The following is a 24,198-nucleotide window of genomic DNA, read 5'->3' on the forward strand; positions in this document are numbered from 1 at the left end:
GAGACACAGGAGTGCGGAACTGGATGGCTTCAGGCAGAGGAGTGCAGCGGGGTTGGCTGGAGACAGGGCAGGGGTTTGGGGCTGGGTGTGGGCAGGGTGTGCAGGGTTGGTGTGGTCAGGGGTGCGTGGGGGCTAGCTGGCCTTGGGCAGGGCCACAGGGGTGTGTGGCAGGGGGTGGTTGGAGACAGGGCAGGGGGTGCAGCAGAGGCAGCTGGAGCCCCGGCCCTTTAAATAGCCGCCAAGCCTCCCACTATCCCAGGGCTCTGGGGGTTATTTAAAGGGCCCAGGGCTCCCCTGCTTCTACCCTGCTCCGGACCTTTTAAATAGCGGAGGGAGCCCTGGAGAATACATGGGGGCGGTGGGGCTCCGGCGGCTATTTAAAGGACGGGGTGGCAGAGGCAGCTGGAGCCCCGGCCCTTTAAATAGTCCCCAGAGCCCCCCGCTATCCCAGGGCTTTGGGGGCTATTTAAAGGGCCCGGAGCTCCAGCCGGGAGAGCGGGGCTGCTTGCTGCGCTCCAGCCATGGCTCCAGCCGGGAGAGCGGGGCTGCGGGCCGGCTTGCCACACTCTTGCTGCGGCTCCAGCCGGGAGAGCAGGGCTGCGGGCCGGCTTGCTGCGCTCCGGCTCTCGGCGCGGGGCCCTCTTAGGCGCAGGGCCCGATTCCTGGGAATCGGATGAATCGGCCTAAAGCCGGCCCTGCCACAGTACATAATCAACCTATTAGACACACACAGAGACCCCTTCTAATAAAACTGCTGCTAGAACTATTTGACAGCATAATCCAACCCATTCTTCTATATGGACGGAAAAGCTGGGATACATCTTTAATATCTAATTGGGATAAATCCGTAAAAGAAATCCTATGTTTGCACAACTGCAAAAGAGTACTCCACGTGTACAGAAACTCCAATAACTAGAGCTGCAGAGCAGAACTGGGCCAATTCCTTCTGCTAATCAACATACAGGAAAGAATATTCAGCTTCTCAACCAACACAGCAATGAGGATCAAAAATTAAATCCGAATGCAACACAATCCATCCCTATGTCACTCCCCAGAGACAACAATTCTGATCAATGGAACCAATGACCCCCACCTCAAGCCCAAAATATATTCAAGATGCTAGATCAGCACCTAAACCAGTATAAGAACCACTAGCAACAAATCAAAAACATCAACAAATAAGACTGCTACAGACCTTTGCACAGAACCATCAAACCATCTCACCTCTTGTGACATGTACAAAACTATGGCAGTCTCTCACCAAATACTGAAACAGTGACCACAAACTAGAGGTGAAAATTGGGAGACACAAAGCATAGCCCAAAACAACCAGTGTGTCAGAGAAGAAACTAACAGATAATGTCTCTAATGTCTCTATGCCAAAGTCTAAAACAGAAGGAATTGCAACAAAAGGTATTTCCTCAAAATAATCAGAATTGTAAGAGCCTTCTCATCCAAACCCCAACGTGGAAAAACTGTGCCTGATCCTAGGAGAAAGGAGAGAGATGGCAAAGGCCATTGTCCTGTGTAGCAACCCACCAAATGATCAGGAACAGGTACTGGCAACAACTGGCCACCAGGAAATGAAACATTAAACACAGAACCCTTGTCATAAGCATAAATCCCAAATCTGAACCTTAGCGTCCAAAATGTGGGTGCCTAGCATAAATCCTCTAAGCTTAATTACCAGCTTAGATCTGATAGCGCTGCCACCAGCCAGATTTCCAGTCTCTGGCACCCTCTGGTCTCCCCAAACCTTCCTGGGGGACAAGACTGCAGTGCCCTGAGTCTCAAACAGGGAAATAACCACTTTCTCTTCCCCTCTTACCTCTCCAGATTGTTCCCGCCCTGGGTCCACTAGGAGATTTCCCTGCTTCAATTCCTTGAAAACAAACAAACTGCAGAGAGATTAAGGTGTCTCTCCCCACCTTGAGGCTATGCAAGATTCACCTAGTCCATCTAACAAAAGATTTCCCCCATCCTTCGTTCTTGCCTTCAACACAGAGAAAACTTCACAGTTTTAAAAAGAAGTTTATATACAAAAGAAAGAAAAAAGACATTAAAAAATTTCTCTGTATCAAGGGTTGACAATATACAGGGTCAATTGCTTAAAAGGAAACATGAAGTAAAACAGGCCTTATTCAAAGAATATTACAATTTAAACCATTCCAGGAAACTACACACTGTAAATACAAACAAAAAACAAAACATATAAAAAAACTATGTCTTCTACCTTTTGTACATTCACTTGTAAACAGAGATTAGAAGCCTGGAGATAAGAAATCACTTCATAGCGAGAGCGCACCAGACAAAAGACACACACCCAAAAATTCCCTCCCTGAGCTTTGAAAAATCCGGTTTCCTGATTGGTCCTCTGGTTAGGTGTTTGGTTCCCTTTGTTAACCCTTTACAGGTAGAAGAAACATTAACCCTTAGCTATCTGTTTATGACAACCCTATTATGGGTGGATGTTATCCACCTCTGACAGAGAACTGAAGGGTCCATCTTCCTTTTATGCTCTGGAAAAATTTGTGCAACTTGTCATGCTAATACAGTCTCATTGAATAGATATTAATTGTGCATGAGAGAGACAGACAGCAGGCCTAGAAACAAACCCTGCGAGTGGGGATGACAGGGACCCCGCAGACTGACCCTCAGTGTGTGACACAGAATCTCACCGACTGACCCTCTGTGCATGGGACAGACACACCCACAGACAGCCGCTGTGTGCTTGCCTGTACCAGGGCCACCACAGACAGACCGACCCTCTGGGTGTGAAAGCATGCTCCATAGACAGAGGGATCCATTGCATATGTCTGTGTGTGACAGAGACCCCACAGACAGACAAACTGACCATGTGTACATGTATATATACACATACAGGGGTGAGAGGGACCCCCCACAGACCAACTGCACAACCCTGTACAGGAGCACAAGTGACAGAAGGTCCACAGATAAACAGATTGACCCTCTGTGCAAGTTGGGGGGCTAGGGCCCCCCAGGGAAACGGGGGGGGGGGGTGAATATGAGAGACAGGTGCCCAGACAGACCCTCTGTGAGAGAGGCAGGGACTCTGCCAGACAGAGAAACCCCTTCGGTATTTGAATGACGGGGACCCCGCCACCCCCACTCAGGTGACCCCTTTCCACAGCAGCGCCAACTTGTGCCCCCCACCCCACCCCCAACCCCTGAGAGAATGGCGAGAGGGACTATCACCCCCCCAAGTGGGGACCCCCTTCCCTCCTTATAGAAATGCAGGCAGGCGCCTCCGCACGTACTGGAGCGAGAGACGCACACAGCAACCCCGACTGCTGCTCCCAGCTCGGGAGCAACCATCGCGTTTTTTCACTCCGTAAGGAACACACGCATGGTGACCCAAGGCACATCCATATTGGGGGAAATGCCTTGAAAAGCCCCTTCTGCCTGCAGGCTTTGCAGCCCCTCGGTTCCCCGGCCCCGGGGAAGGAGGGAGAGACCCTGGCACGGAGAGAAGCAGGCAGGGGAGCATCTCTCGCTGTGCCTCGCAATGCGCTCGCATCCCCAGCAGCGGCTCCGCTCGCCTGGCGGGGTTTGCGGCAGACTGCAGCAAGCAGCATCTTACCGTGGGTAGCAACGGCTCCATTTGCGCTCCTTGGTCCTTAATCTCCATGTTCCGAGCTGCCTCTGGAACCGGCGGCTTCCTCCGCAGCGTCTTCAGCGTCTTACATGCACAGCTCCGGCGGCAGCTCTGCTTAGTATTCGGAGCAGGTAGCTCTGAAGCAGGAGGCAACTGCACACCCCAACTCGCCACAGTCACATGGCTGCTGCTCGCTCATGAGGCTGTTGGCCAGATTGCAGGAAAAAGGTAAAAGCTGGATCTACCTGCAAGATCCTGCCAGATCCTGCCGGGTTTTGTACCCAGTCCCCCAAATTGGTACTTTACAAAACAGAACAAGTTCACCTGCTGCTACTGCACCAAGAAACCCAGACAACAGTACAACAGCACCACAAAAACTCGCATCTGGCACCACAATCCTGCTGGATCCAGCCAAATTTTGGCCCCAATCTCCTAATTCTGAGGCATAATTGAGCAGCAGGTGTAGACAGTGGACATCAGCACATCCTGGCACAACAGTGGTTCAAATACTTGGATCTGGCATCTGGATCCTGCTTCATCCATCAATATTTGGCCCCCAGCCCACAAATTCCACTGCTTAAGTATGGAACCAGTACAGTTGTTCCTACTCCAAGAAGAAGAAGAAAATCCAGAACCCAAAGCATCCTAGTGCAACAGCACTGCAAAAAACACCACACATGATCCACAAGAGGATCCTGCCAGATTTTGGCTGCAATCCTCTAAATTCTACTGTTTTAAAGAGAACATTTTTAGCCATTACTATTATCCTAAAAAATATCTAGACCCTGATGAGCTCCACTATAATAGCACTGCAAAAACCCAGATCTAGCATCTGGATCCCACCAAACTTTGGCCATAAACCCAGAAATTGTGCCATCAAAAGAGAACAACCTTCTGCGAGTACATCAAAATAATCTGGACCCCAACACATCCTGATACCAGAAAGCTGCAAAAACTCTAATTTGGCACCTGTATATTGCTGGACCCAACTAATTTTTGCAGGTTCAATTCCCAGTTTTACCATCTTAATTTAGTACTTATGCAGCTTCCCCTAATCCACCAGAATAATCCAGATCTCAATGGAGATTCAGAGCCATATCACAATCCAGTCTTTACCAAGCCCCCAAACTCCATGCTGACTGCTCCAAGTTCCTGAGCCAACAGCAAGATGGCCCCAATAGTATCAATGCTGACATCTAGCTACTCAAGCCAAGGACAGCATCCAATATTGAAAGTGTCCACAAGACAGTCAATCACCTGACATGGACTTCTAACTCTGCAACTGCAGCACTGCCTAGCAAGCTAAATACACTGTAAACAGTTGAGCCTGGAAAGTTATTATATCCTTCATTGCCCAAGGAGAATCTCAAAAAAACATGCACATTCACATACATATATGCAAATTAAGTATGCATGCATGCTCACACTAAGGAAGACCGTGACAGCAATAACAATCTCAAACAATCCTTCTTGCCCCCAAAAGGCAGTGATTTTGCCATATCCCGTATTTTGGATGTCATTAGCAGTCTAAAAGTAGAACAGCAAATAGTTTGTTAAGCCTTATCTCATTCCATCTTGAAGATCTGCATGAAGTAATCTCTGTGAAGGAACATACCAACACAGACACAACTGGGGAGATAATTCTGGGGGAAGAAGGATTCAAAACAGCTTCTTATGAAGGAGCCATTTTTGAACTATCAACTGATATTTATTATTTGTGTAGCATCATGTATACCATGGCACTTCACAGATAAATATAAAACTGTGCTCCTGGCCTGAGAACAGAAACAGAGGGTAGAAGCACATTTTCTTACATGGTTATGGTCTTCAATAACTAACAAAGCAGGACCATTCATGTTCCTAAAGTTAAGGCTGTGTCAGCATTTACAGTGTAAAACCCTATTAGCAGGAGCTTATAATTAAGCTGTAAAACGTCACTCTGTGGTGAAGCTTGAGAAGGAATATTGCAATCTAAAAATGATTTTTCTTATTTATGAATCTTCTTATTTAAAGGAGTATATCATTTGCAAAAGGTACTGGATTGACAACCTCCCGTCTATAGAGCAGGTATGAATGAGCAACCTTACTACAAGCGTCCCTACTCTTCTCTGGCTACATGTCTTCCAGGAATAAGAGGGTAGTTCAGTGCCCACTCAGTCAGTGGCTTCTTGCTGAAACTACCAGTTATCGTACAACTTACAGCCATTTGTGGTGCTGCTTTTATAATGCAAACACTTGACCACTAGAAAGTAGACTGACATAACCGTTAGTCTTTAAGGTGCCACTGGACTCCTTGTCATTTCACAAAGGCCACCTAACAGCCATCAAATGGCATCCAGGCCCTGATCCAAGAAGCTGCTCTCTGCATGTGCAGGGTCCCTTGGTATAGGGCAGCTTGCAGGATCAAGTTTTAGTCATTACTGACTGAGAACATATGTGAAATACTGAAAAAGCTCTGCATCCCATTATCAACCATATCCCAACTTTAAAAATGGACGTAGTTTTGTGAAAATCTGTTTGGATTTTTCAAATGATAAGAACAGCAATAAAAACTGAGTTACATGTTTTAGATTCACATATTACCTCAGGACTCACAGCAGACCTGGACTCACAATATCCAAGGCCAAAATATTGTCCTAGAACCTTACAGATTCATAGACTCTAGGACTGGAAGGGACCTCGAGAGGTCATCGAGTCCAGTCCCCTGCCCTCATGGCAAGACCAATTACAGTCTAGACCATCCCTGATAGACATTTATCTAATCTACTCTTAAATATCTCCAGAGATGGAGATTCCACAACCCTGTCATGCCATAATACTTGTGACAATTCTTAATCTTGGCACAGACTGAAATCTGTCCTAACAAGAGGAAATATGCATGTGTGTTAGCAGAGCACAAATATGCCTCCCAAAGCTCATGCTTCAGGCTTTTGTGTCCTAGGTTCCACCTCCCTAGCCTTGGGACCTGATCCTGCAGTCTTCATTCAGCATGAAAAAAGTACAGAAGTGGAAGTTTTGCCTGTGAAAAGACTGCAGGATCAGCCCACTAATGGTTTTCATAGATTCATAGACTCTAGGACTGGAAGGGACCTCGAGAGGTCATCGAATCCAGTCCCCTGCCCTCATGGCAGGACCAAATACTGTCTAGACCATCCCTGATAGACATTTATCTAACCTACTCTTAAATATCTCCAGAGATGGAGATTCCACAACCTCCCTAGGCAATTTATTCCAGTGTTTAACTACCCTGACAGTTAGGAACTTTTTCCTAATGTCCAACCTAAATCTCCCTTGCTGCAGTTTAAGCCCATTGCTTCTTGTTCTATCATTAGAGGCTAAGGTGAACAAGTTTTCTCCCTCCTCCTGATGACACCCTTTTAGATACCTGAAAACTGCTATCATGTCCCCTCTCAGTCTTCTCTTTTCCAAACTAAATAAACCCAATTCTTTCAGCCTTCCTTCATAGGTCATGTTCTCAAGACCTTTAATCATTCTTGTTGCTCTTCTCTGGACCCTCTCCAATTTCTCCACATCTTTCTTGAAATGCGGTGCCCAGAACTGGACACAATACTCCAGTTGAGGCCTAACCAGCGCAGAGTAGAGCGGAAGAATGACTTCTCGTGTCTTGTTTACAACACATCTGTTAATGCATCCCAGAATCACGTTTGCTTTTTTTGCAACAGTATCACACTGTTGACTCATATTTAGCTTGTGGTCCATTATGACCCCTAGATCTCTTTCTGCCATACTCCTTCCTAGACAGTCTTTTCCCAGTCTGTATGTGTGAAACTGATTGTTCCTTCCTAAGTGGAGCACTTTGCATTTGTCTTTATTCAACTTCATCCGGTTTACTTCAGACCATTTCTCCAATTTGTCCAGATCATTTTGAATTTTGACCCTGTCCTCCAAAGCAGTTGCAATCCCTCCCAGTTTGTATTGTCCACATTTTTTTATCGTCCTTATTTCTTCCAGACGTGTAAAGATGCCTGTAACAGAATACTCTTAAAAAACTACATTGTAAGAAACACATCACTATAAAAAGCCCAATGCTATAGTGCAGGGGTCGGCAACCTATGGCACGCGTGCCAAAGATGGCACATGAGCCGATTTTTAATGGCATGCTGCTGCCTGCCGGAGTCTCGGCAGGCAGCAGCATGCCATTAAAAATCCTGCCTAGCCCAGCCGGTGCTGGCCCGCTCTTCTCCACCCCCTACCGTGGGGGCAGAAGCTTGGTCCTGCCAGCTCCCCTGCCTTTTCCTACAGTGTGTTGGGTTCCTGCCTCTTCTCCGTCCCTCCCTCCCTGCCGGCCGATCAGCTGATGGCCCTTGCGAGGGAGGAGGTGGGAGAGGAGTGGAGTCAGCATGCAGAGGCAGAGAAGAAGTGGAGGCAGGGCTTTGGGGAAGGGGGGGTGGAATAGGGGTCCCCTCCAGCCCCCTGCCGTGAGCACCCCACAACCCCAGCCCACACTCTCAGCCCTCTTCCCTGAGCCCTGCACCCTGCACACTCTTCAGGCCCCTGCCCTGACCCCCTCACACACACCCAGCCCCCTGCCCTGAGCCCTTAGCCCCGCACACCCCCCAGGCTAGTGCCCTGCACACCCCTCACACACACCCAGCCCTCTGCCCTGAGCCCCACACACCCCCCAGGTCCCTGCCCTGAGCCCCCCTCACACACAGCCAGTCCTCTGCTTCACTCCTTCACACACACACCCTCATGACCCCAGGCCTGACTCTGGCACCCCCTCACATCCCCAGCCTCCCCATATCCCATGCACCCCCCACATCCCCATCCCCATCCTGAGCACCAAATGGGAGCTTCTGCACATACCTCATTCCTACTTGCACTCCTTGCACCAAATGGGAACTGCCCAGGTTAGCGCTCCGCACCCAAACCTCCTGCCACAACCCTGAGCCCCCTCCCTCATTCTAGCTCCAGGCCAGACCCTACAGCCTGCTCCTTCACCCCCAGCCCTGTGCTCAGTGCACTCCCACCCTCAGCTCAGTGCAGAGAGAGAAAGAGAATGGGCCAGAACCAGGGAGAAGGTAGGTACCCACTATATGTAGGCAGGGCCAGGACTCCAGACTGGCAGTGGGCTGAGCGGGTCTGGCATCTGGGATCCCGGCTGGCAGGAACCAGTGGGTGGAACCCCTGAACAGCAGTGAGCTGAGTGACTCAGCACACTGCAAGTCTGGGGTCCCGTCTGCAGGCTCTGCTCAGCCTGCTTCTGGGTGAACAGAAGCCCAGACCAGCAGCAGGCTGAGCAGGCCAGCGGAGTAAGATCAACATTTTAATTTAATTTTAAATGGAGCTTCCTAAACATTTTGAAAACCTGGTTTATTTTACTGTACAACAATAGTTTAGTTATATAATATAGAGAGAGAGACCTTCTAAAAAATATTACAATGTATAACCGGCACGTGAAACTTTAAATTAAAGTGAATAAATGAAGACTCAGCACACCATTTCTGAAAGGTTGCTGACCCCTGCTATAGCGTCTCCATGCATGGAATGCATGTTAAAGCCAGTGCGGGGGCAGGGGAGGTGAAATCACATTATAAGGCCTTGAAGGACTGAACCCACACCTTTTTACCTAATTAGAAATAGCTAAGATATTAAATATTTAAAATCATGTACATGGAAGAGGGATCATCCTAACATTCCATAATATTTTAAAACCATTGTAAAAAAAACATTACAAAAAATATTCATATGCAGAATGTTTCCTTTTTGTTTCATATCTAAATTAAACTAGAATGACACTGTACCAACATAACAACACAGAAATAATACCAAGCTATATGGCAGGAATAGGTTTGATATTTATTTTGAAATAATTGGTTGCTTCCCCCACCACCATTTCCTATCCAACTAAAAGGTCTGAGTTCTGTGTTGCCCTTGTGGAGGCTTGATCTATTATTAGGGTGACTTTGACCAGGAATGCTCTTTTAACCAGCCCCAAACATTGAAAAAATCACAAGTAAGGCCCCCAAACATCATGAGTTAAAAATTATGACATTTTTTAAAATAATAAATTTGGGGTTCTTATTCTTTGCCTTCTAGTTTTTGAGCCTGTAGCACATAACTGGATCCAGGCTTACCTCTACAAGGGCTAGAATTTATTTATTTTTTAAATGAGAGCTGAGATTTTCAACTACAGTAGAAAGTCAGTTTTACTAACACTAGTCTGATCACTTATACCAACCTTTTCCCCTGATTTGAGGGAGAGGAAGAAATCATATAATAAAACTGATGAAGAACAAATCAACATCCCTTCACATTCAGTGCCTTTAATGCACTGGAAATTGCTTTGCAGTGGACTGAAGGGGAAGAAGAAAGCAATGTAGTGCACCATATTGCAATTTATTCACCGCACTTACTGTAATTTTGAAGTGTTCAGTTTTATGAACTTCCCAATCCCCCATTAGTTCATAAAATAGAGGATCTATGCAGGGCTGGCTCCAGCATTTTTGCTGCCCCAAGTGGTGGAGGGGGAACAACAACAACAACAAAAAAGCCGTGATCGGCACTTCTACTGCTGCTGCTTTATTCTTCGGCAGCAATTCGGCAGCAAGTCCTTTCCTCCAAGAGGGACTGAGGGACCCGCTGCTGAAGAACAGGACGTGCCGCCCCTTTCCATTGGCCACCCCAACCATCTGCTTGCTGCACTGATGCCTGGAGCCAGCCCTGGTTCAATGGTAATCATTTAATTCCATGATCTGGGACTTCAAGCAAGAACACACTATATAGCATGACATCTGCAATGAAACCCGGACACTGAGCACTATATCCATCTTTTAGAGTTTAACATTTCAGTAGTGACAACGATAATTAAAATACTCATTTCATATTTATGCCAGACTTTAACATAGTCCTTATACATATTTATGATGGTGTTACATAAATATGATAATGAGGGTTTCCACTTTTAGGCTTATGCTGATCAAACTCCAAATTAAACAGCTGAAAAGAGAGAGGTTGTGTATTTGTTGAGAGTGTTCTAAATTTACACCAGAAACTGACCTGGGCCCCAGCTAGCCTGTCTTGTTGAAATTTAAAAAGTGGGGCAAGTCCACTTTTGTTCTCCCCCTAAACTTAACCCTTTCCCACCTCCGATCTGTACTGAACACAATTCCGACACAGCCCTGGATTGGGCTGAAGTTTTTAGCCCTACTAAAAATCATTTTTACTCCTTAAAAGGGACACAGTTTTAAAGGGCTCATCCCATTCTCCCATTTGGGGCAGAGTTAACTGCAAGCATAGATGCTAGCATTGAGCTATCTAACTACCTGATGTCTGGACACAAAATGGTTATATAGCTCAATGCTAGCATTTGTACCCATAATTGATTGTGGCTCAAAAATCTGTGCCTGCAAAATTCGAGTTTAAGAATTGAACCAAAACAAAGACCTAAGTCTGACAGAATTTTAAACCACAAACTGTTACACTACTACTATAATATGTCTTTTTAATTAAATTTTTGCACTAAAGAACACCCTATTCATACCATATCATATTGTATCCCTTAGTACTTAGATATTGAAGGTGATATTCTCCAACTGGAATTCAAGCAAAAGATATCCTGTAAGTAAATGATGCTACTTATGCAATTAAAGAGGACGTCCATGAGGCTTGCAATATCAGGCCTTATATCCTTTACTGTGATTTTTATTGTCATTGTACGTTTGTCTTAGTTTTCATTTTATGAATATATCTAGTCATGCTTCAGTACAGATTTACTTTACGTATTACTTTTATTTCTTGTTTATTTAAATGTTTTAGAATCCTAGAAATGTAGGACCAGAAGGGACCTTAGTAGATCATCTAGTCCAATCCCCTGCATTGAGACAGGACTAAGTATTATCTAGACCAGAGGTCACCAACCGGAAGATCGGGATCGACTGGTCAACCCTGGAGCCTCTGGCAGTCGATCGCGATCTCTGACCGCTAAAAGTCTGGTGGCACAGTGGGTCTAAGGCAGGCTCCCTGCTTGCCCTGGCCCTTCGCCGCTCCTGGAAGTGGCCAGCATGCCCCCTGGTGGGGAGAGCAAGAGCTGTCATGCACTGCTCCTGAAGGCAAGCACCGCCCCTGGAGCTCCCATTGGCCGGGAATGGGGAACTGTGGCCAATGGGAGCTGCAGGGGCAGTGCCTGCAGGGAGGGGGAGTGCATGGAGCCATGCACACACCCCTTCTGCCCCCCAGGGGCCACAGAGATGTGCTGGCTGCTTCCAGAAGTCGCGTGGGGCCAGAGCAGGCAGGGAGTTCGCCTTAGCCTCACTGCACTGCTGACCAGGAGCCACCCAAGGTAAGTGCCACCTAGCAGTGCCACACCCCAGCCCCCTCCCAGAGCCCACACCCCCTCCTGCACCCCAACACTCTGCCCCAGCCTGGATACCCCTCCTGCACCCAAACTCCCTCCCAGAACCTACACCCCAACCCCCTCCCGCCAGGCTCAGCCAGGATCCTCCTCCCACCTCCAAACCCCCCAGTCCCAGCCCAGAGTCCGCACCTCAAACCCCTGGCCCAGCCCAGTGAGAGTAAGTGAGGGTGGGGGAGAGTGAGCAATGGAGGGAGGGGGGATGGAGTGAGCAAGGCAGGGCTTCAGGGAAGGGGCGGCGTAGATCATGGGTTGCACTTAAATTCAAAAAGTGATCTTGTGCATAAAAACGTTGGAGACCACTGATCTAGACCACCCCGCCAGGTTTTTCCTAACCTGTTCTTTAAACCCTCCAGTGATGGAGATTCCACAACCTCCCTAGGTAATTTGTTCCACTGCTTAACTACCCTAAGCTTTTCCTAATGTCTAACCTAAACTGCCCTTGCTGCAATTTAAGCCCATTACTTCTTGTCCCATCCTCAGTAGATAAGGAGAATGTTACTTTCCCAGTTATAATTCTAGCTCTAGTGAGAGGCCCTGAGATTATCAGTTCTTATCCATCCATTAGAGCAATATACATTATTGCTAAACTGGGAAAAAATTGCTATCAAGTAGCCAAAATTTCTTTCAGCCCATTTCTTGCCACACTGGTACATCATGCAACTATGAAAAGAGCACTCATGTAGCATTCTCAATTCATATTGTAATTCATGTTAACGTGAATTAGTTTGAGGCATCCATGAGAACATCCCATCAATATACTTTAGTACTAGGAGTTTGTTTTGTTTTTGTTTTTTCAGACTTAGACACCAACGTCATGATAGATGCAGACAGAGAAAATGCACATTCTGGCACCATTTTCTGCCTCCCTATCTGCAAATAAATAACCATCTGATCCATTGTGGTGCCTTTGTGACAGGTGGTGCCAAGTTGTTTCCCCCATGTTATTGGAAAGCAGAGGTGCTTTCTCTGTTGCTGAATTTTATTGCCACTATGGTGAAGGTGATTCAACTGAAACAAAGGTGGCAAGAAGGTCCAGTGTTGGTCCAGCTTTGTGTACTGTTCCAAAGTGATTTATGCCCTTTTTTCTGTGTGCTAATATAATTTGCTGTGTGAAATCCTATTTACATTTGTGATGCATGACCAAAAGGATTAAGCATCCTGCAGCATAAATGACTCAAATTCAACCTTTAAAAACATATAGGTAGATAGTATTTGTGTATTTACATATTCACTGGTAAAGGTCAACAATGTAATCAAACAGTCTCTGTCTATGCTGTATTCTGTTTATTCAGACATCAAAAGGACATCTTAACATTTAGATGAACTGTAAACATAGGATATCACTGTATTCATCTCTTAGATATGTACAGCAAATCATCTGCAAACGGTGAAAAAAATAGGCAATTGCCTTATGTTAATCTGTGCGAATAATTACTGGCAATGTTTAGGAAATGAGTGTCTATTGTTCGCCAAGGAACTCTGAGCTGTCAAAGAAGGTTTGAAACTGTATAAAAAATGGCTTGGGTCCTGATCCTGTTATCTCAGATCTGCTTGAGGCCTCATGCAGGGGAAGCCTAAACCACAAGAACTGAGATCCCATTTCTGACTGGCCCGCCCTGAATACAAACACTGGAGTATAACCTATGGATTATTTCTGAAAGAACTATTGCAACTACAAAGCTCACCATCTCTGCTATGAATCTGAATCTCAATAATTTTACTCATGTCTGCATGTATACTCATTTTTTAACCAACTCTGTCTCTCTTTTCTTTATTAATTTTTAGTTTAGTTAATAAGAATTGGCTGTAAGTGTGAATTTGAGTAAGATCTGGAATGTTCATTAATCTGGGAGGTAATGTGTCCGATCCTTTGGGACTGGTAGAACTTTATATGATGAATAAGATTTTCAGTAATCCTCACCATAAATGACTCGGGTTTCTGGGTGGAGGCCAAAGGCTGGGTTGCTTTAAGAGAACTGTGTTGTTGGCTTCTGGGTAACCAGTGAGGTATTACAGAAGCTGTTCTGTGCTGGCTTGGTAAATCTAAGTATTGGAAAATCCAATAGTTTTGGGGATTGCCTGCCCCATTCTTTGCAGTTCATCCTAACTGAGTGATCTCAGTTGGCTCCCCTGAGACTCTGGTCACAACATTCTTTAGCCATGTTATGTAATTTCAAGAAACATATTATGATTTGTACCTAACTAAAATCTTATCACTTGGCACTCATAGGGACCCTTTTCTCCAACATTTACTTACACAAGTCATCCCATTGTTGTCAAGGGCAATCTTCATGAGAGCAACGTTTCCCAAAGGATGGGGCATCTCTCCCCACAGGAGTCATTGACATGGATGGAGGAAGAGTGTGGAAAGTGTATAAATGACAGGTAACCCTTTAACATTATATGGCAGGGGTTAAAGGTGGTGAGATCAGTTTCATTTTCCCAAGGGAGGTTCAACCACCAAGAATATGGAAAACAAGGTTTGTACTCTGTTTTAGACTTTGTGCTAGATTGTAGCTGTTCACTCTACTGGCCCCTATGTCCAGTTAATGTGCTACTGTAAGAAATTATTTAAACATCTTTACACACTGAAAATTCATCTTATTAAAAAAATGTTCACCAAAATTATCCAATTGCGTGACTAAAAAGGAAGTCACATACTGCACATGCAAGGTGTCACTAATATAGGTCACTAAGCAGTCATCTTTCCTCCCCTGAGTCACTGTAGTCAATGGGATTTCTCAAAGACATACTGATTATAAAGCCAGAAAAGACCACTGATTATCTAAAATGACTTATATAACACAGGCCATCGAATTTCACTCCATAATTCCTGAATCAGGCTCATAACTTCTGGTTGAGCTAAAGCATATCTTTCAGAAAGACAGAGAATTTTGATTTTAAAAGTGAAACTCCACCATCTCCTGAGATAAATTACACCAGTGGTTAATTACCATCATTGTTAAAAATTGGCATCTTATTTCTAGTCTGAATTTGTCTAGCTTCAGCTTCCATTCAGTCATTGTTATCCCTTTATCTGTTAGAGTCAAGAGCCCTCTGCCATCAGAAGTTTGTTTCCATGGAGGTACTTACAGGTACCACGATCAAGACACTTCTTACCCTTCTCTTAGATAAACTAGACTGAGCCTCTTTAGTCCCTCACTGCCAGGCAGGTTTTTCAGACTTTTCATTGTTCTTGGAGCTCTTTTCTGAACACTTTCCAGTTTGTCAACATCCATTTAAGAGTGTGGACACCAGAATTGAAGGCAGCATTCTAGTAATGGCCTCACCACTACTGTAGCATGTACAGACATAATACCAAAACCCCTCTTACACTGAGCTGTCCCCTACTTCTTCATCCAAGTATGACGTTAGTGCACTCAGCCACTGCACCACACTGAGTTTGCAGCAGTGAAGGTTGCAAGATCAGAGCTTTCAGTTACATTCATGATGGCAGGATCGAAAAGGCAGATAAGTTTGGCTGTGCCTTTATCTATTTGTAAATTTTTTAAGTTATACATTTTTATAAGCGTGTGTGTGTGTGTGAGAGAGAGAGAGATGGTATTCCCTTCTTCCCATCTTCATGTCACTTGTCTTAGTCCTTGCCCTAAGGAGCTTTTAGTCTAGCACAGATTCGCAGATTTTAATGCCAAAAGGGACCATTATGATCCAGTCTGCCTGCTGTATAACACCACAGAATTTCACTCCGTTAGTATGTTTATGTGTGTGTTCATAAAGCGCTAAGCAGGAATATGTCCTGATCAATCTTCTAGAGGCTACCATAATGAAATTAAATATTACATTTCTCACATTGTTCTCCTTTACTTTCAAAGGAAAATAGCTGAAATATATACATTCTATACATTGTTTTAGTCATAGATTATTTTATCCGTACTGTATTGTTATAGTTCCTTGTTAATAGACCTAAGAACCTATATGGCCCAAATCACTATGGGGGAGTGCTCCCAAAGATTAAAAATAGTAACAATATGTACTGTAGCTTTTAATCACAAAGTTAGAGTCAGGCCCAGTTCTAGTCCCATTATAAGACAACTTTGCACTGCTCAGGTAGTTCAAGCTGCCCTAAGTCTGCCTAAGCAGTTCCCTGGCCACTCTGCACTTCTATACCACCCTCTTTCTGACACAAGAGGTGCAGCTGGAGAAAAAGGGGTCTGACCAGGAATCCCTTACACTGCAGTTGCCAGAAGAGTCCCTGGCAACTGGTGAAAGTTAGAGGCAATCCTTGGGCTGCTCTAATTTACTTCAGGCACTGACACAGTTTCCAAGCACACCCGAAATAGGTGGGGACAGGGGAAGTATAAAGGTGGCTTAAAGCCACCTTAGCATGCTTCAGGATGGGGAATGCCAAATGCTCCACAACAGCAGCTCAGGAGCTGGGGCTCACCTTGCAGGCTGGTAACATAAAACACTTATGATGTATTGTATTAAGGAGCACTTGTCATGACATTAAGCTGTATATTAACTAAATAGAAAGTTGGATATCACAGTGATTTTTCATTTACGCTGAACACTTATTGGATGTTAAGTCTTCAATTCTTTTACTCACTAAGGAAGATTGAAAAACCCAAGTGTGCAATCCTTTCACAATTTAATTAGTGCAGGCCCTCCCAAACATAAGAAGAAAAAACAAAAAAAAACAAAGGAAGCAAGCAGAAACAGATAAGGGTCTGGTCATGCAAACCTTTATTCACATGGCACTTGAATGGGACAACTTGCATGGGTAAGAACTACTCACGTGAATAAGGGTTTGTGAAGTCCAGTTCTAGCTGAGCTCTGGCTCTGACAGTTGGCCAGGCTCCTTTGCTTTCCATCTCTCTCCTCCTGGACACACATCTAAGCAGCAGGTCTCACAGTTATTGAGGTACAGTCCTGTTAGCCCTTCAGGTTCAATGGCATTCATCCTTTCCTCAGCATTGCTGCCAGGCAGCTTTAAATGGTGGTAAAATTATATTGTTCATAAACATTCCAGGAATATTGGTTTAAGAGTCATCTAGTTTTAAATGCCATAACAAATGTCCTGCTGCTTCTTCTTTTGTATGGCTAGTGTAGAGCAGCAACTACAATTTCACCTGAAGTTTATTGAGCCAAATGGCTACATCAGGAGTAGCAGAATTTATTACAGTAATGCCTCCTTCATATTTGTAAATTGGGCAGTAGGTAGCGATATGTTCGATGGTCTGTCGTGGGGAACCACACTTGCACATCGGGGAGTCCTTGATTTTCCATTTGTGCATTAGATAGCTGCATCTACCATGGTTGGTTCAAATTTAGTTCAGAGTTGACCAAGATGACCATGGAAGGTCAAATCCAGGAACGTTCTGCATTGGGTTTTGGCACAAGGTGCTTATTTTTTTAAGTCTTGTTTAGCCCAGTCTGGTTTCCAAACCTCCTCCTGATCGTAGCCCGATTGCATGAGGCTAAATAGAAGTTCTGCAAGCCTTTCTGCGAACATAAAATGTTGTGGGAGGAAGGTGCGGGGCATTGTCAAGATCTTGGTGAATAGGTAGACATCTGTTTTCACAGGTTTATTGAGCTTCGTGGAAAGTTGCAGCAGTTTGGCATATCAGTGGGGGAGCAATGTTAGACAGGACAGGTAGTCATGGTGTTGATGTTGACTTAAAGGTTCCCGTGATGCACCGCATCACTGTATTTAGCTGGGTATCCACAAGTTGTGTGTGGCTGCATCTGCTCCATACTTATGCACAATATTCAGCTACTGAATTACAAGTGTTATTGCAGATGTTCGCAATACTGATTCTGATGCACCCAGTGCTAGTTTCTGGATTACGTTGGCTCTTGTTTTTAATCTTTGCAGTTACCTTCTCAAGACATTCATGGAAGGAGAGGGTCGGTTGAGTTTCACTCCAAGATATGTTGGAGTGTAATCATGTTGCACACTTTTACCACAGAAAGCTACTTTTAGTATGTTTTTGGCACTTCTATTATCAAGATGAGATGTGCTTACTATTGTTTTTCCAGGGTTTGGTTTGAGCTTCCATTTCTGGAAATATTAGTGCAAGCATATTTTGGAGATCCTCAGTTAATGCCTTCTCAATGTCTGGAGGTTTGATGCTTGGATTGTCATGGCAAGATTATCTACATATCCAAATTTTTAGTTGGAGGCATGTCACTTATGTAAATATTTAAAAGGGTTGGCGCAAGTACAGAGCCTTGTGGTATCCTGTTTATGATACGGAGCGAGCTGGTCTTATTACCCATAGGTGTCTATTACTCAGCATGGTCCGCAACAGGCGAAGTGTTTGGTAGCAAGGTATAATTTTATCAAGTTTCAGCATCAGGCCCTTAATCCATACAGTATTGTATGCAGATGACAGGTCAACAAATGCTGTGCCAGTCTTTAGGTTTTTTTGATAACCAGTCTCAATGTGAGTTGTGAGTGCCAGAACTTGGTCACAACAACTACGTTTTAGCCAGAAGCCTGCCTGTTTGACAGGGATAATTGGCTCAGTAAAATGGTGTATTCTTTTGAGGATGATACATTCAAGAAGTTTATAGGTCATACACAGTAGAGAAATTGGCCTATAGCTTCCCACTTCACGGGAGGCTTTCCAGGCTTTGGAATGGCAATTACCATTGCCTCACACCATATTTCAGGGATCTGTACTGTGCTTAAAGTAGTGGAGTACAATGTTGCTAGCCACTAGAGTCCTTGGGGCCAAGATGGTGGAGGAGTTTTGGCAGAATACCATCAGGGCCTGAAGCCTTCCCTTTTTATATCGTGGCAAATCCTTCTCAACAACTCAACAGATCCTAAAATTCCTCCTCAGGGCTCTACAACATGCCAAATAGGCCCTGAAATAAGAATCCTGAAACTTAATGTTGAAGGACTCTCACTGGCAAAATGCGAGTACTTTGCAAACTTGCCAAAGACTTACAACAGTGATTTCCTCATGTTGCAAGAGACTCATGTTGGCAACGATCAACAGGCTAGGTGCTACTGTATCTATGGATACAACCTAACAGCTAGCCATTATCATCCTAAATATAGCTTGGCAATATACATCAAGGACACCATCACAGATTTTAATGTTATTCCATCAATGAAAGTGGAGACTACATTTACCACAACTGTCAAAGTAGGGGAGCTCCAAATTACCAATGGATATAAAGCCCCTAGCACAAGATGGCCAAAACCAGCTCTACCCAGCACTCCTATTCCATGTACCTATGCAGGTGATTTTAATAGTCACCACACTGTGTGGGGCTATAAAACAAATGAAACCAATGGTGAAGATCTTATGGACTGGATAACTGCACAAGACTTACAACTAATCTATGAACTAAAACAATAATCAACATTCCATTCAAGCCGCTGGCCACGTGGGTACGATCCAGACCTAACATTCATGTTTAAAGACCAAAGTGATAACACTCTCATCGTAACATGTGAAGTACTATCAGTGTTTCCAGTCAGCCACCACAGGCCTACAATGATCTACGTAGGCATTGAAATTCCTGTGTTCTTTCCGAAACAGGTACCATGACGGAGTTTTGCTAAAGCTGATTGGGACACCTACAAACAGACTGTTGAGAAAATTGTTGCAAAGTTTCCAGAAAAACCAAAATACCATCAATGGTTCACAGGGTTCCTGAAAGTAGCAGGAAAGAAGAAAATTCCCCAGGGCTTCCAGAAAAAGCACACTTCCTGCTGGACAAGAGAGAGATGCGGGAATTGCTCTGGCAATACAATCAGACCAGGAGCTCTCATACCGCAGAAGCCCTACTACACTCCCTTGACACAGCAAGACACCAGCACTGGCTTGATTTCATGCAAAACCATAATTTTACACATTCAAGTCATTGAGCCTGGACACTACAACAACGTCTTGGGGCCCCTAATCCACAGAGTACCAGCCACCAAAAATCCGGTCAAACTCAATAGCCTCCAAACTGGCGAAGAACACAAAAAGGACCACTTGATAAACACACACGAAGAGAAGTGCATCAACAACTCTACCGTACACTTGCATCAGTCCCCCAAGGAGAATCTTCCACTGGTCTGCATTGAGGAAGTAAAAGAACAATGTCCGGCTAAAAGTTGGTGTCCCAAGTCCACATCTAAACCAGAAGCATTGCCAAGATGAGACTGACAAAGAAGCCAGGATTGAGGTCTAAAAGGAAAAAAATAATAGATCCAGAAAGCAGGAAGAAGCGTAGTTCCAGCAGCTAGAGCATTTGTTCATGTTAATCATTTCCCAACTCAACTACTATAATCCATTCCTCTCAGGTCCCTTTGTTACCAGCCTCAGCCCTTCTAGAATATCCGAAATGCTGCTGTTAGAATTCTCTGTCTCTCATCACATCACATCAGCCATGTCACCCTCCTCCCCCATTCCTACCCACACACACCTGAGTCACTTGAGTGGCTCTTCATTGAGATTGAATTCAAATTCAAACATCTCATCCTTGCCTTCAAAGCCTCTGCCTGCACTTCCTGCCTACACCTCTGATCTAGTCTCCTTCGCATTCTCCTCCCTCCCCTGCTTTCACTGTGGAAGCAACACCAGCCTCAATACTCCTTTTATAAGTGCCTCCCTTCATGCCATCTTTCATGCTGCCCCTTAAACCTGGAACACCTTCCCAAACAGATCTGATTGCAAAGCCACCATCTCTGCCACATGCTATTCCCTCTTAAAAACTCACTTCTCCTGTCTCATCCTTGAGAGGTGAAGGGGAAATAGACAAACACCCACAAAAGGATTTTTAGCCATCAGTAACAATGTGACAGCCATGTGGCAATGAGGCATTTTCTCCTTTCCCCTTCCTCTCCCCTTGTCCATTTATAAAACTTTATTTGCCACGTCTTGTTGAATTTTAGTTTATATGTTCCTCAAGACAGGGAATATGGGTGAAATCCTGGCCCTTCTCAAGTCAGTGGCAAAACTTGTTAACTTTAGCAAAACCAGGATTTCACCTCCTGTCTTGACTTATGTGCAATACCTAGCACATTTGTGTGTCCTTGAAAATAACCGTAGAAATAAAAGATGGAAGTCTGCTTCATAAAAATTTGGAATAGCACATATGGTTTGAAAAGGTCCAATTGTTTACATCATCATTTAATTGCATTCAAAACAATTCCAGTAAAATGAGATGATAAATATTACAATTCAGGATCACATAACAACTGTTTTAACATTTGAATTTTTAAAATGTTGCCCATGTACTTTAACAATTCCAAAAGATGTGTCTTCTGCTCAACACAATTTTAGCATGTTTGGCATATCTTCTTTCATCAGGGCACAACTGACTAAAGAAAACAAAACAATTGTAATTTTTCTACAAGATAAAATTATAAAAATATATTGGGAAGAAGCAAGGTGTGTGTTTAGTGAGCTGAGCCAACCTCAGAAGAACATTTTGCTAATGTGGAGTCAGACAGCAAAATTAGCACATAATATAGCTTCCATAGGCAAGAGTGAACACTAAAAATGTCCTATTGTCAAACATCTTCAGCTGAAAGGAAGAGACCCAAATTAATTCATGTGGCTGAGATTAGATTCTTTAAGGTCTGACATATTCAGAGCTAAATTTTGTCAGTTATGAGACACTTTCTACTCTAAATAATCATGTTATTTAAGAAATATGAAAATTTCAATAGAGGAGCAAGTCTGCTTTGTAAAAGGATGAATGAGAAAGTTCTGTATGAAGAAAAACAAAAAACAGAATCAAGTATAGCATAATGCAAGTTCTTGAAGACGTACAAGATCAGTGCTACAATTTTTCAAGTTTGTGATTTAAAAAAAAATGTAAAAACAAAGTTAATGATATCCAATGACTATCTAAAGAGGTGAAACCATGATGACACCAAAATGAGTTGTAAATTAATCAAGGTGGTAAGTTTTGCAAAGAAAATAGAAGGTCTAAAAGCTAGAGCTAAGAAGTCCACCCTAAACAGAACTGTAGAAATCTGAATGAGAAAGAAGAATATGAACTAATACCCCATAGAATAAAAATAGTAAAAAATGGAGACTTTCTGAACACTGTATTAAATAAAAACCCAAAGTATGCTACTGCTTGGTGCTTGCTCTGAGAAGTGACAACAAAAAGCTACCAGATATTATGTGCTAAATGTGCCACCTTGATTTAGCAAATATTAACATGCCTTGCAATATAAGAGCTGTCAGTATATCATCCATTCCTCTTTGAGCTCAACTGCAGGAACTATAAAAAGACCAGGAGCTATGAAAGAGCAAAAAAAATTAAAAGGATGTGTGTCAATGGCCTGTCAAATTCTAGCTTAAACAATCTCTTCCTCCAGCTGTGGAGAAAGGTGCTGAATCTGATGGTGACCCTGAGTTGAACATGTGAATTGTTACCCTGGTTCAACAAGTGCACTTATTATGCATGAGGATTATTGTAATCCTAGGTGCTGGCCTTTTAGCATCTTTATAAAGAGCTGACTGTTTATAAAGACCATTGGTCAGTCTCTACAAGACAGCACATTCCAATGGCTTTATTAACTGGAGATGAGAGGTGATTGCTAGAGCTAGCCGGGAATTATTCAACTAAATGTTTTTACAATTGGAAAATGTTTATTCATCAAAACCAAAACTTTGGGCCCCTGGACCATCAAGATACAAAAGGAGCACTTAAAGACGATAAAGTCATTGCGGAGAAACTAAATGAATTCTTTGTTTCAGTCTTCACGGCTGAGGATGTTAGGAAGATTCCCAAACCTGAGCTGTACTTTGTAGGTGACAAATTGAGGAATTGTCACAGATTGAAGTGTCACTAGAGGAAGTTTTGGAATTAATTGATAAACTTAACAGTAACAAGTCACCAGGACCAGATGGCATTCACCCAAGAGTTCTAAAAGAACTCAAATGTGAAATTGCGGAACTATTAACTATGGTTTGTAACCTGTCCTTTAAATCAGCATCTGTACCCAATGACTGGAAAATAGCTAACACAACGCCAATATTTAAAAAGGGTTCTAGAGACGATCCTGGCAATTACAGACCAGTAAATCTAACGTCAGTACTGGGCAAATTAGTTGAAACAATAGTAAAGAATAAAATTGTCAGACACATAGAAGAACATAAATTGTTGGGCAAAAGTCAACATGGTTTTTGTAAAGGGATGTGACGGTCCATGCCCCTAGGGTTAGGGTCAGAGTCCATAAAGCAACCCTTCAGTGCAGGGCAGGGTGGCCTAGCGGCACGAGTCTATAGCACCACCCTTCAGTGCAGGGTGGCGTGGCCTAGCGACCCGAGTCTATAGTGCCACCCTTCAGTGCATCGGCTTGGCCTAGTGGCTCAAGTCCATAGCATTGAGGTGCTCCTTATGGGGTATGGCAGCCCCAGTAGGGGGGCCCAAGCCCACCCAACTCTACTGGGCCTCTACCCAAGGCCCTAACAGTAGCATAGCAGTTTGCCACTGACTCAGCAGCAGGGTCCTACCGAAACACGCTGAGTTTCCCCGGGTCGGAGGTACCACTCCATCACCCTTCCTGGGTCTCTTCCTACCAGAGTCAGTGTTGGGGTTTTCCATGAAATGTCAGGTCCTCTGTCTTCAGCAGGGCCAGTCGTCTCCAGGGTTTTTTCTCCAGTTGCTGGAGTGCAGGCAGGCTGTGGACAGCTTCAATTCCCGGTGTAGTCAGAGGCTGTGGCTGTGGCTGTCTGCAGGAGCTTCCCAGGCAGGTCCTTCCCCTGCGGCCTCCAGCCCAGAATGGATCTGGTCTCCCTTCCTTTATACTACTAGAGCACTTGGCACATGCCCAGTCTTGCCAGGGAGGTGGAACTGTTGCTGTCAATACCATGGGCTTAACCCTGTCTGGGTTAGTGCGGGGTAAGCAGACCCTGTCACAAGGGAAATCATGCCTTAATAATCTATTAGAATTCTTTGAAGGGATCAACAAACATGTGGAGAAGGGGTATCCAGTGGACATAGTGTACTTAGATTTCCAGAAAGCCTTTGACAAAGTCCCTCACCAAAGGCTATTACGTAAATTAAGTGGTCATGGGATAAGAGGAAAGATCCTTTCATGGATTGAGAACTGGTTAAAAGACAAGAAACAAACGGTAGGAATAAATGGTAAATTTTCGGAATGGAGGGAGTAACTAGTGGTGTTCCCCAAGGGTCAGCTCTAGAATCAATCCTATTCAACAGGAGAAATGGGTAAACAGTGAGGTGGCAAAGTTTGCAGACAATGCCAAACTGCTCA

At 44.2% G+C, this 24,198-nt stretch overlaps 1 protein-coding gene across 2 annotated transcripts in view; it reads right to left on the reverse strand.

Moving 5' to 3' along the window:
- Positions 1-24,198, reverse strand: part of SLC4A10 (solute carrier family 4 member 10) — a 334,643-nt gene that overhangs the window by 248,884 nt on the left and 61,561 nt on the right. Inside the window, exon 1 of one of the 2 annotated variants that reach the window (XM_032803549.2) lies at positions 3,602-3,812. The exons of the other annotated variant lie outside the window; for it this stretch is intronic. Within the exon in view, the coding sequence (XP_032659440.1) occupies positions 3,602-3,649 (48 nt within the window). The 5' untranslated portion in view covers positions 3,650-3,812. Of the gene's footprint in view, positions 1-3,601; positions 3,813-24,198 lie in introns of those variants that run through there. 2 annotated transcript variants of the gene reach the window in all.

This window comes from Chelonoidis abingdonii, chromosome 10, assembly GCF_003597395.2.
Source record: "Chelonoidis abingdonii isolate Lonesome George chromosome 10, CheloAbing_2.0, whole genome shotgun sequence".
In the NCBI taxonomy this organism is placed as follows: domain Eukaryota; kingdom Metazoa; phylum Chordata; order Testudines; family Testudinidae; genus Chelonoidis; species Chelonoidis abingdonii.